Here is a 14,340-nt window from a genome sequence, read left to right as displayed (position 1 = left end):
CTGTAATGCTCACATTCTGGGTTGTAAGATATCCAGGATTTCCGAAGCTGACTGAATGGAAAACTATTTTAGATATTTCTTGAGCTTCACAGTAAGTTTTCCTTTTATTCACTGCACTGAGTGAGCTTGGAGACTTGACCAATTAACAGATAAATAAATAATTTAAAATACACAAACCTGCACATTCCAAGTTCTTTTTAAAATAAACAAGACATAACTGCTGACAATAACAAGCAACGCTTTTCTATTGTTTGTGTTGAAAACAAAATTGACTATTACTGTGAAATATTTTCATCACAACTAATTTTCTTTATTTAATTTTATCACACTTCAATTTTGGTAATTTTGCTGGTTCATGACTACAAAAGAAAGAGCTTCCTGATATGCAGGCAAACTAATAATCACACTTCATATATATATATTTCAATTTTTCTCAACGTTCATCATTTCACAAATATTTCCTTCTGTTTGGTAAAATCCCTCTTGCTATCAAGGATGTGTATCAAGGATTAATACAGATGCACACAAGGAACCCTCGCACAGTCATAGCAGGTCATAGTGGGTCAAATTCCTGCGGATGTATCTCATGTGTTAAACAGCATGACCAGCATTTTTCTTTCCTCATTATTATATGGCACAGCATCTTTGAAATAAGTGATCAGAGATACAGAAACATTTTCACATTTTAAATTAAATGGTTTTATAAAACAGCTGTCAAAAACATTTAAATAACTAAATGCATTCTACCTTGTGACATCTTTAGGTTTTGTTTTCAATATTTGATAATTAGCTTTAGAGGCCATGGAGTATGAATTACATTAGCTCAGAGGCCCAGGAGTATGAATTACATTGACCAGTAATGACCTGGAATATGTAACATTTCAACCAATCAGAGCTGAGTAATGTGTCAGTGATGTCAATCTAACCAGTGTGGAAAGAGAGGCAGGTGTCTATCACAGATAGTGTGAAGCAGATATATCCACTGTCAGAATGTAATACATGTCCTGAATAGTTTCATTCCAACCTACAATATGTACAGCCACCAGTTCTTGCCAACAAGAGACCCCTGACAGAGTTGTACAAATAAACATTACATGCATACATATTGCTAATTGAAATCAACAACTGCCATTGCACCATATTCCCAGGTGGTTAAGGGATACTAATTCTTTGTGTTAAGTGTATACTTGAATCAACTTCAGTGTTTGAATTTAAAAATGAAAAATTGTCAAATCGAAATGGAAATGCTGCAAAATATTAAAAACAAACAAATAAATTGTAAAAGGCTAAATGAAACGCATTTGAAACGTTTCAGCCAGGAATATGTTCTCGACTTCCATGATCTTATTTACTACAAAAACATTCTCTTTCAAAAAATTGTTCATTATTCGTACCATCAGCTTCTACAACGTTACATTTACAGTAATGAACGAACAAATAAAACTTCCAAACGATCATCAAAGTTACGACGTGACTTAACTTACTTCGCGATGTTATACACCGGTTATACCAATAATTCCTCATACTCAGTCATGCCATGAAAAAATGTTACTTATTTTTTTATATGAAATAAACGTAAAATTTGAGCGATTATTTTTGATCACTCGATTGCTTCGGTGAAAAACAAAGACCGCCATGATAATTGTGACGTATTAGTTGACCGGCATGTGTCCTTTGACCCGATGGGTCAAAAACGCCATTAACCAATCAGAATACCGCATGGTAATGCCGGCAGAACCCGAAGTTTTCCGAATGGTAGTGATCATAAAAATTACATTGCGGAAGTAAAGCGATGTCGTAGCACGATGTGTTGGTATGGATTTCAGATGAAAACTGCATGATGGTTTTCGAAATAGGTGATAAGCAATTTTTAAAAGGTAAAAGAAGTCTTGAAAGAAAAGTTTTTACATGATTCGCGATGATAAAAGTTCAAATGTATTTTACCCAATCACGCAATAAACACGTTGTTTTTTTCTTGAGTAGCGTAAACAGATCGTGAACTCCGCTGTGCCCATGTTATATCGGGGTGGAATTGATTTTGAAAAAAATGTTAGCTTTCAATCTAAAGACTGCGTCGATCGTTAAAGTATTTACTTACGAACAAAGAGGTGCTAATTTTACAAAATTAACTTGTATTGTTTACGTCTATTGTTTACAAATTATAATCCACGACTGGCAGGATGTGTGTCGGTCGGTACATCGGACAATAGTCTTGGTCGGAAGCGTGACAAGATCCCTGATAGCTACGTAATTCTTTCTATATTTCGTAATACAGTTCACAGGATGAACAATGAAAAAAGTACTGTGGCGGTCTTACTAATCACCGTGGCGGCTCTAGACCACAGTGGCGGGCAGGAAAAGCAGCGTGGCGGCCCCGCACACAAATTGAATGCTGGGGAGAACACTGAACTTGTTTTGTCTTCCTGGTGAAATGTATTGGTGAGTGTAAACATGAGAAGTTGTAGCACATTTGAAACAAGGTGGGGATTGGTAAAAATGCATTATCAGCCACCTAACTTTAGTTGCGTTCACGCACAGCTCCTTAGCACGGGCTAAGAGGTCAAATCCTTAGCCCGTGCTCAGCAAACGTGCGTGAACGCTTAGCACGGGCTAAGGAATGCTAAGTACGGGTTAAATCTGATCCAAATTTAAGATGCGGTCTAGACCCTTAGCACGGGCTAACGAAGTGTGTGCGAACGCTTAGCCCAGGGCTTAGCGCCCTCATCAGCGACCTTTGGGTGTGAACATTATGCACGTGATCAAATATATGCATTATCAGCCACCTAACTTTAGTTGCGTTCACGCACAGCTCCTTAGCACGGGCTAAGAGGTCAAATCCTTAGCCCGTGCTAAGCAAACGTGCGTGAACGCTTAGCACGGGCTAAGGAATGCTAAGTACGGGTTAAATCTGATCCAAATTTAAGATGCGGTCTAGACCCTTAGCACGGGCTAACGAAGTGTGTGCGAACGCTTAGCCCAGGGCTAAGCGCCCTCATCAGCGACCTTTGGGTGTGAACATTATGCACGTGATAAAATATATCCAACTTTCTCATTCCCAAAATGGCAACCGAGCTCAGTTTACACGCTTCCACACTGATCGGGTCGCTGTAGTAGAGCGTACAGCAACTCCAATCGTAAACAAAATAAATTTGGTTCGCTGTCTACGAAATGCATTAATAAAACTCTGTATTCTGTTACGCCGTTGTATACTGTTTCTGTGCATCCAAATAAGTTGGGTCCGTCTTCTCTCGCGTTCCTGTGCACGTCGAAACACGTCAGCAGCAGAAATAGAACCTCGCGCGTATCATCCATTTTTCGTTCGTAAATAGCAGCTTGTCAAGGGTCACCAACTGATGGCGCCCCTTAGCCCATGCTAACGACTGGCCCTCCCTGTGCGTGGACACAATTGGGTCTAGCCGAAATGCAAATATGCTAGATAAGCCTAAATCAGCTTAAATCTTAGCCCATACTTCGTGTAACGTGAACACAACTTTTGACTAGTATATTTATTGAATTTTCATTTTTGTTTATATTGACTACAGGCAAGCCTAATGTAAACATGTTATCCACATGCTTTACACCCAACTTTCAATTCAGCTAATATTGTAGAATATTTTATTTTCACATGAGGGAAAGAAAAATCAGTGAAAATAAAAAAATCTAATATAGCTTCATAACTTCATAACCTGGAATCAACACATCAACCACAAAGTTACTACGGTAAGTCTCCAGTCTGAAACTGAACAAGCATTAAATACAGAATTAAAAAAAAATTAAGGGAGTGGGAGGAGCTTAACCAAGAGCATGTTTTCACACAATAAAAAGCCAAATGTAATTATTGTAATTTTTCAAAGAGAAAGAAAGAAGAGGACACTAATTCCCAAAACACAACACTAGGCTACGCTTGGTGAGTTTGATTAATTGAAGCTTCTTTCCGCAGACAAATCCATTTTTAATTTGATATGCAATGCTGTAACACATACATAACACATTACCCAGTATAGCATTTATTTAGCATGCAGGACTCGAACACGCATTTTCTGTCAGAATTGGATAGCTATGATGAGCCATCTTCCACAAAGTAGTCCTTTTCCAAAATTAAAAACTATCAATCAAATCAAATCTAAATTTCAAATATTCAACCCAGTTTAGGAACATTTGAAATTAAATCCAAAGCTTGATAATAATACATTTAGATTAAACACATGTGATGATGATGATGATGATGTCATACAACATTTATGATAATAACATGCACCATATATTTATTTCACAGCTGTCTAGGTATTGCTTGCATCACAATGGTTATTTTGACTAGTAAAGCTTACACTCCTTTAAGAAAGAGATGTTAGATAAAGTAAAAGAGTAAACAAACGCCCATCTTTAGTATGACCCCCTAAAGGTCTAACAAAACACTGTAAATCTCAGTGATATTTTATGAATAATAATTGCAGTAGTGTACATTTATTATTTGCTCAATCATCAAGCAGGTATACTTAAATGATCTGGAATGTTCATAAACATAGCACCATGCTTGTTCTATATTGCAGGTTTTTTCCATGACAATTTTGTGTGAAGATGATTTTTAATAAATAATTATTTTCAAACAGATTAAAAAATATCTCCTAATACAAATTTATTTAATAATTTTTAAAACATTAGATAATTTAGTAAGAGTGTTAACAACTTTGAATGTTTTAAATGAGAGCTTGAAGAGTGATATGCCAATCAACAGACTCCCCGATGAGAACAATTTGTTCTCAGTTGGAAGCTTATTAACATATAATGATGAAATTATTTAATAAATAAGTTTTTAGTTTATATGACCTTCCACTAAAGATATGATTCCAATACAGCAACACAGTATTATCTTCCTTCCATATGTCTATGGAAAGCAGGGGAGATGTTATTTTTAAAAACACACTGCTGACCAACCTAATTTGCTTGTATACCAGCCCCTTGGGATTAGGAGCTTCACTAACGGCCAGTTAATCCTATATAGCAGCTCACACAACAGAGAGAATCATCTCTATTTTCATCATCAGATAATCCAATTTTGTGTACATTTTTGCTTTGAAATGGGTGATACTATTATAAAAGGAGGTGGAGACATATACTTGGTATGATATGGCTGTCACAGTGATGAAAAGAAGTCAACAAATTAGTCATCAAATGAATGAATTCCATATCCGGTGACTGAAAATCCCAAAGAATTATCGGAAATGCATGTCAGTTCAGATGGGGCTTGTTGGAGTGGTGCTGTGTTGAAGACATAAAAAATAGCAAAGCCATGAATTTCATTTGTCAATGAAGGACACTAACACTAATTCCAATGCATAGATGCTAACACAGGCATAATTCTGTCAAATGCAATTAACACTTAGCAAACTAATTTGACACTAACAAAATCAAGAATAAATACGCTAATCAAAAACATTTTAACTTAAAAGTAACTACAGTAACAAAATATATGAGAAATAAAATTAATAGTTTCTCGTTTATAGGGGTTGTTGACCTACAAAATATATGATACAATCAAACATTATTCCTATGATTTGTAATGTGCCTTTCAGTAATTGATTGCATTTGAGTGGCATAACTGACAAGCAATGGATTCCTACTAATGATTCAAATGTAACCAAGGCTGTATCAAGGTCGTCAATATCAATTTCAAGAAATCAGGAAAAATAAGGGTTAATACTATTGTATTTTATTGGAAAAATTGTATTTTTTCACAGATTACAAATTACAAGCCTTGTTTAAATATCATGGCAACACCATAATAATAGCAATTAAGGGAATAAGGAGCAGCAATTATCACAGACCTACAGAAATGTGAAAATCACAGCCTGTGTCAAATGCTTGTTTCCAAAAAACATTGCCTCAGGCATACTCAAGGCCAACGAGGTGGGGAGTTGCACAGCTGGTAACTCTAGAGAATGCATGCCTAATTTTTTTTTTCTTCTTCTAGAAATACACATTGAAATGAACAGTAGCCACATAAAATAACACACAAATTACTGAATGACATCATAAATTTTATGGATTATCACATTCCTACAGTCTGTCTTGGTCATAAAATGTGACATTGACATGCTTTTATACAGTCAGGCTAAAAAAGAGTAGCCTTTTTACATTTGCAGCAGTTATAAATAACACAGTATTTTTTTTACTGCAGTTTCCAGGTTTACTAGAGGTCAAGCTATGTTCTTCAGGTCAATACAACTGTTTTGTTAACAGAAATAAAACATTAGCTTTATATAACATTTTATGGACAACTAAAGAGGTCTTTGATGGTCAGTGTAAATAAAGAAATAAAACCACAAAAATACACAAAATATAGATCTCAAAGATAGCTGTATCTGTGGGTGATTCTGAAAATATTTCAATGATAGTTTCAGTTTTCTTCTTTACATGAAAACTTTCTGACTTACCCAAGATACAACACGGCCGTTGAAACATGGAAGTTTGGTGTCCTCATCAACAATTTCTTCTTTTACAACACTGAAACATAGAGGTGCAATGTAAAAATAAATATTGTATTTCTTTGTAGACAGATGTGACTAACTGGGGTATCACTTACAAAATTAAATTATTATGTGAAAAATTAAATACAAGTGTATCATGTTTTTTTTTTATTAAAACATATATGAGATCTATGATGTAAAGCATTGTGTCATTTGTTGGACGGGAAAAGTTACACATTCTGACAGCAGTGTCAGGGACGTAGCTCATCACCAATTCAAAATGGCTTCTTTCTCATTCTAAGCTGTGTTGACCGTCATAATACATACATACAAGGATGATTTGTGATGCGATTGTTTTGCAATATCACCGGTTTACGTGCGCGGCGAAGACATCGTGAATACTAGACAACATTATGAATAAATATACGCAATCGAAATGTAAATAAATAAGGGAAAATGGCACCGACCTATGGGGCCCTACCTCGCACCATACCCAAGTCCTCCACAAACGGGGATCGCTTTCATCAAATAACAATCGAATATGGGGCTTTCGATCTCGAAAATAAGCCCTCATTTTAAAAGATCAGTCTTTTTGATAGACTCTTCAACAGAAAAATAATGTTTGAAATCTGTAATGGCGGTGAAAATAATGGTCTTTCGTCGCCATTTGCCAGTATCACGGACAAGAGACAGACAATTGAATTGGATAATGTGTATACAACATAGTGGCAGGCGGCCATTTTCTTTGCTGATTTTGCGAACAGAGAGCTGCAATTTACACTGCCGTGCAAGGAATGAGAACGACAAGAACATGACACATACATCTCATCGTATAGCTGATACACTAAAGCAGTGAAATATGCGAAGACTTACCCAAAATCATCGTCCATAGATTTAAAGAAAAACTTGTAATTTGGCCGATTAAGTACATTTTTAAAATCCGCCAAAGTGACTTGGTCAGAAGGAATCGGCAGTTTAACTAAGTACGGAGTATCTTCGTCGTCAATATGATATATTATTTTGGTTTCCTCCATCATGGAGGTCCAAACAGTGAAATAATCCGGTAGTTAGGCAATCAGTCCGTGTAGAAGCGTATACGGTCAAGTTCTCGAGCCACCTATTTTCCTTCGCCAAGCTTTTTTTCACCTCCAAGTATGCAAATGAGATATCGACGTATTCTCAACTCTACTCAATTGGCTGTTACATTTATTTAACTCACCCCACCGTTTAAACTGACGCATATGTTCTCATGCTGCTGGAACACATTCCTACCGGGTGTTTCGAGATTTGCGCTGCTAAACAATTTAGATAATTGTTTATAAGGAGTGCTTTAGGGACGGTTAATCACGTGATAATCGTTTTGTGGATTTGGGCGGAACCTTTGTTGGGAGAGCCAACGAGTGATATACCTTGAAAATCCGGAAAATGCATTTTTAAGGTCTAAAACGTTGACTGTCGAGCTAGTCAGACTGAAGAGGGGAAATTGAAAGCTGTTCATAACCTGCCACTCAGGGAATCGCTCAACTCCCCTTCAGAAATAAAAAAAAAAACGTTCCCCTGTCCTCAAAAACCTTGTAACAGCATTTTCGATGAACATCATGTATAATTGTATTTCTTTGTTTTTATTACGCCTATTTAATACGTACATGTAAAATTACACTCTTACAACACAATGTCCCATAACATTTTGTGAAAATTGTATTCAGTGAATTTTATATAATTTGCTATAATAAATTCTGTTCTGAGCTCCCATGCTTTCAAGCTTGGCTTTAATTGCATGACGAAATTTAATTTGATTATGACCTTGGTGTAATGACTTCAATTAGTAATACTAGTTATTGTGAACATGGTTTAAACATTGGACACTCCAATGTCTGAATTCCGGGAATGTCATATGATGTATATTTGTATTGTTTTAATCTTATTTCTTCATGTTATAAATAAAGATACACAAGCTATGAGTGATAAGCCTCACATGAAATACATTAAAGTAACCAAATAGCACCACTGCTAAAAAAAACAGTTAAAGATGGCAAGTCCCATTTCAGATTATGTTTGTTTAGAGATAACACATTTCTGGGAGAAAAAGATGCTAACACCTCCCGGGCCACAATCTTACAATATTTTCAGATGTGCTTGTTTGCTCTTTTGGCATGACATCTGTTTTTATGACCGGGAAATCTTTTAAAAAACGCAAATAAATAAAATAAACTGAAATAAACTGAGGAAAACAAAGGAGTAGTTAGTTATTTATAAAGGATAAACCAAGGTCACTGCAAAAGAATCAGAGAAAAAAGTTGTTCTACATACAATAATACGGTCCTTGCAAATGCCATAATGGTCTTACCATTCGTTTCTGAGGCAGGTATGTTTATTGTGTGTGTGTAAATGTGTACACAAACATGAGTATGATATATTTGTAGTTTTTAAGTTAAAATCATTGTTTTCAAAGAAGTAGATAACCATTTCGTCAGCGAACAACTCGCATTACGTCTAGGCATGCATACTGTAATCTTCTAAATAAGTGTATACGTCACGTTAGGAGTTACATTAGGGACGAAATGTACACAATAATAACTTAATTGGACATTTGTTGTTTATTCGGAAAAAATTCTAAAACCCGGGACAAAACGAAAGTATTTTGCTAGTTATGATCTCTAAATTATTTTCATAGAAATGATAATTTATGATAAAAATGTTTTCAAATTGACAAAATGGCCACCAATACTTTGAATGGAGAAGTAATATTTTCCCTGAAGATGCTGTGATGTTCCCCAACTTTAATCACGTCAATACCCTTATATTAGCTCAAACTACAACATAATGGAATGGAATGCTGGGTAATAGTATTTTCATTTATGAATACTATACATAAATACGAAAATACCAAAAACCTTTCCAACAGGTTTTTAATGATTTATGACGTCACTGCTACGTTTTACGTCACTCCATCCTGTATGTAAAGTAGGATGACAACTATGTTCATCTTGAGTAGTAATAGACAAGGCCAGGGCCAATAAAGCCACCAAACCCGCTTCTGTTTCACTTTATAATTCTACGGTCACTTAAAGATGGTGTGTTCTGTCAATCAAAATATTGACCATGAGAGTAGAAACATAGTCAAGGTAGTGGAAACAACGAACACACACATACCCCGGGAATGATGACCAGCATAAAAACAAAGCAAATTCCCACAAGACCTGACAATCGGTATCCTGGTCGAATCTGGTGTCCGCGAAAAACAACCACGTCACAGTACCACAGACGACTGATCCTCTAAAACCCGGTGGTGAAATCCAACCGAAAAATAAAAGTCTAAGGCAAGTGATCCCCAAAACATAAAATGCCTATATATTAAAAATAACCAATATCTGAGAGAATCAAGTAGTTGTTAGCTCGATGATAATGCCGACTGCCTGATGAGACTGGCGCCATACCTGTATAATCGGATCGGATATTTGTCGTCATTTGCCGAGAAACCCACTCACAGTAATTACATCAAATAAGTATTTTTGAGTTTCAATTTATGCAATGTGCTGATTGAATCGCGTATCGAAAGGATGATATATATGTGATACAGATCTCCAGTTCATGGGTTGCTACTATTATACACGAATCGCAATTACACATTCCATATTAGTTCCTACGCACACGTGTTGATTCGGGGTTAGTCAAATTGGGTTCGCCGGAAGTTTTTGACCAGGTTCAGAAAATTGTAGTAAATATAACCACGTTATTCATGGGTTCGCGTGTTATTTTATATTTTAAATAATATATGTGTTAACACTAAATGTACATCACTAATATATCACACGTTTCATACTAAATGTATCCTTTGTGGCAATTTAGTCGCATTTTAGAATAAAAGTACTGAAAGTAGATCACCGGCCGGAAGTAGAGAATGATATTCTTTATCAACCTCAGTATGGGACAAATACGTCAGTTTTTGTTCTTAGACTACCTCTTTCGATATTTGATAACAACATGTTTTAGCCAACACTAATGCGCATGCTCTCCTAATTTTCTAATACAGTTCGTGTATATACTATGTAAGAACGCGCATTGTTGATGCGGGTAAAACCATAGACCCTCTAAAAAGAGGGTCTATGGTAAAACTAACTAAAGGAATACGTAATTTAAAATATATCATTTTGTGGTCACATGTTCAAAAATACAGGTGTAACCACAAGTAGTGACTTGTCTATCTGACTGGGAATTGAAGTACCGTACATTATATGTCACGTTATATCAGTATCATACTTATTTTAGTTTTTTTGTAAAATTTAGCAATTAATTGTACCATGTTCCGCTCCTATCCGGACGCCCTCTATTTTCGTTATATGATTTGATTATTTATGAAATACGTAGAATATAACATAATAATTATTGATCACGTGGCAATGAATATACATACTACACAATCAGTTATTTACGTGACTGTAAAGCAGTCTTGTTTGGATAGATAATATCCTGTTTCAGAATGAAACAACATGAAGTCATTTATTAACGCACATTTAAATGTATCTTGCGTTGTGGACAGAGAGGGCGTGATACTCATGCGTAGATGCCGCCGAGTTCTTCAAAGGTAGGTGAAGTTATAGAGTAGATGGAAATGTAAGTTTACTGAATATTAGCAATAATCAATAACAAACTAGATATCTGAGGTGTTTAGCGGGGATTTGGCGAAAAAAGAGTATCCGAGAACCGAGAATCTCTGATATTTTGAATGACGGATGACTATTTGGAAAATTTCACATAAGAAATTAAGAATCATGGTGAAGCAAAGTTCGGTTTGGGCCAGACATTACAGCCTCTCCACCCTTTTCAAGGATATCACGTAATGATGTATATTATGTTTAGGTTTGACATGTCTTCTCCCAGGTGTATAGTTATTACAAGTCGTTTAAACAGTTGATGGTTTAGGACGAGTAGGCTTTACCACCAGTCCGAGGTCACCACTTGTATACAAAAAAACATCGTTGTTATTAAAACCGATTTGTAAGAGTGATTAGTTACTCAATAAATAAATAACATATTGTATCGACTTATAGTAAGTTATGTGGAACATTTGTGCTCGGTGGAGTACTACCGGATTTTCATGGTATCATAGCGCCCTCAATAGATGGATTTTTGAGGTATTATCGCATTAGGTGAGTAGGCTCACACAAAATACATATTTTAGAATGTTGTCAACCTAAACTATTATTTGTTTCCAGCCAGTAACTTTGGCAATTTATTATACAACGATCAAACAACTTGAAAACTAATAATTGCTCTGACAAGCGATGATTTGTTAATTGCATACCAACTTTGTTCTGCTCCTAAATTGTTTGGCACTAAACAGGATCAGAGATAATTCTGCAAAAACACAAACAATTAAACCAGAATGGAAAATCAAAGCCCAAACCTTGTTTTCCCCCTTTCCGTACAGTGCCACATTGATAATGCCGCATCAAAATAACACCTTGTAAAATATATCAGGAGAAATCAGTAGAAGCGACGAATCATTTATTTACTTTCCACAAGATTATATAGTCACACTAAAACAATGTGGTTGTCGAACAACTTTACCGTTTACCACTAAAAGAGAAAATCGATATCGTCAGGGTGAACCAAACCAAATCACGCCATTCCTCGGCACATAAAATAACCAATATTTTTTGCGGGATTCTCTACTGTGGAAAATACTAACATAATAAATGAAAATACAATAAATTCAACAATTTTTCATACAGATTGATTTGTAAAATTTGTATTTTATTTTTCTTATGGGTCACGTGTCATTGTGCTCCCAAATATGGTGTGTATCAATGATTATCTATGCGTTAATGGAAACATGATAACCATGTGTTTTTGACACGTGTGCGATTGTTGGCTCACATATGAGTGACACTATTTGGCGTCGGTAGACAAAAATGGGCAGTATTAATCGACAGTTTAGACTTTTTTCACTGTTATTATACTATTTAACTGTAGTTCCCAATAAACCAAAATGAAATTTTGTTATTATAAACACCGAAAATTTACCTTCAAGCTGAAAGACGAGCAACATTTTGAGAATTACAATATTTTCCGCCAATGGCAAATATTATAACACTGTTATCTGTTTATTCTATTGTATCATTGGCATTCTTCATACTGTGTACGATGAACTCATATATTTATTTTACTTTTTCGTTCCTTTTATGTCAAATATGTAAATATGAAGCATACATTCGCATACTTTTCGATATTCTGTGGCAATTACAGTAATATTCTTTCCAATAGGCAGTACCCTTGTGCTTAAAGATCACATGTCCAGACACTTTCTGTGGGTACTGTTGTCATATAACAACAATATTTTTTTTTTTATCTTAAAGCGTGTTTGAATTCCGCGTAACAATACAGTTATAGACTTACGTATCGAAAACGACGCGCCGCGAAGCCTGTAGCGCTTTAATGTGTGCCTGCTAAAAACTGCTTCGAAACTTCGAAAGAAATGCAACTGTTAGTAATTTATTTGGAAAAATAACTGAGAAATTTTTCATTTACGGATAAATCTTCCGGAAGTTTATCGGTTTTACTGGTACTGCATATCCGTACATCATAGTTCGAATGCCTTATGGGGCACAGAGACGCCGCACTCACACAACAACAATTATAACAATTAAACCGCGATTCACGTAAAAAAGGACGTACAAAATATGTTTCCGTCGATTTTTAAAACGAACCAATTAATCCCGAGTTATTCTGCTAGAAAATTCGCATTGTTCCCCATCAGTGGGTTTGTTAGGGCTTCATCGCCAATCCGCGTTAGTTCATACAATTCAGACAAACTGGGGTCTTGCCTTCAGCACTTTATCAAAAGAATATTGTAGTTACACGTTTGTACATCTAGTAGGTTTCCAATATTTTAATTTAAAATTACCTATACTGATCATTAGGAATATGTGGTTTTAAGCGTACAAATTAGTTATGAAAAATCTAAAGATGTACCAAATATGTTTTCAAATCACGAGTTACTGTAACTTGATTACATCCGGGCATTTTGTTCATTTTACGCATGCTCAGTTACATTGTAGTCAGATTTCCAAAATGGCGGAAATATTTTGCGGAAATCGAGAATGAGACGGGCTTGGTACAATAGACCTTGGTTTTTTGGTAAAGTGACAAGTTTATACAGAAAATAGCACATTGTAACTGTGCTTTAACATTTTGCAGGTGAGGTGACTTTATGCTGGGTCTCACGTATTATTTAAAACGTATTAATTCGTTCTGTTAATGTTGACATCGGCGGTGATCAAAACAGTGGACAAGTATATATATGTACTTCGTATGATAGCACTCGAACTGCGTTAACCGTGTTTTACAACGTGAATTCTACCTCTATCTGCTGTGTTTCGATTTTATTGATTTATTCAGTGCACGTCTCACAATTTCTCTGCGCTGTCGGCGACATGTCGTTTGATGGTTGATTCGAACTCTTGTGATGAGCGCACGTTGCCGTTGTACGTGTCTAAAAGTTTAAATTGTCTATTATAAGCACGCTGCGTAGTATAGGCATTCTGTCGTTCTTTTAATTGGCTTCCTGTGCACCTCCGGTGAAGCCGCGGTTGCTGCTGACCTCAGACAACTGGCACAAACACTGGTTCAAAATGTTCTTGTCGTGCCAGAAAATTCAGCGAGGCGTAACCGACGAATGACCAGCTGGCCAGTGATTTGCTTTGATGGTATCTGTGTATCTATGCTCTGTACGTGATCTAACCCCCGTGACACCTCGATATGTATATCTTGGCTACCCTCTGAGATAGCACAAGGTCACAACGAAACATAAACAGATATCTCTAAAAAATTAAATGCGTTATGCGCTTCAATCAAAGGGTATTTAAAATAG

At 35.9% G+C, this 14,340-nt stretch overlaps 2 protein-coding genes across 7 annotated transcripts in view; one reads left to right on the top strand and one right to left on the bottom strand.

The window, feature by feature from the left end:
- dvl (dishevelled, dsh homolog) overlaps nt 1-7,614 on the bottom strand; it is a 109,548-nt gene extending 101,934 nt beyond the window's left edge. For 4 of the 5 annotated variants that reach the window (XM_085508261.1, XM_085508262.1, XM_085508263.1 and 1 more), the window contains exons 1-2: nt 7,341-7,614; nt 6,435-6,504 (exon numbers count right to left, since the gene is read on the bottom strand). In XM_085508261.1, the coding sequence (XP_085364387.1) occupies nt 6,435-6,504; nt 7,341-7,504 (234 nt within the window). In that variant the 5' untranslated portion in view covers nt 7,505-7,614. The remainder of the gene's footprint in view (nt 1-6,434; nt 6,505-7,340) is intronic. The other variant, NM_001165021.1, reaches the window with a different exon arrangement.
- A 5,930-nt stretch (nt 7,615-13,544) lies between these two features.
- Nucleotides 13,545-14,340, top strand: part of LOC100374277 (E3 ubiquitin-protein ligase MIB2-like) — a 112,840-nt gene continuing 112,044 nt past the window's right edge. For both annotated transcript variants that reach the window (XM_085490761.1, XM_085490760.1), the window contains exon 1: nt 13,545-13,667. The gene's annotated coding sequence lies outside the window, so the exon portion shown is untranslated. The remainder of the gene's footprint in view (nt 13,668-14,340) is intronic.

The sequence above is a fragment of the Saccoglossus kowalevskii genome, chromosome 15 (assembly GCF_978046115.1).
Source record: "Saccoglossus kowalevskii chromosome 15, keSacKowa6.1, whole genome shotgun sequence".
In the NCBI taxonomy this organism is placed as follows: Eukaryota; Metazoa; Hemichordata; class Enteropneusta; family Harrimaniidae; genus Saccoglossus; species Saccoglossus kowalevskii.
The sequence above is the reverse complement of the archived record's forward strand: the minus strand, read 5'-3'. Positions and strand labels throughout refer to the sequence as shown.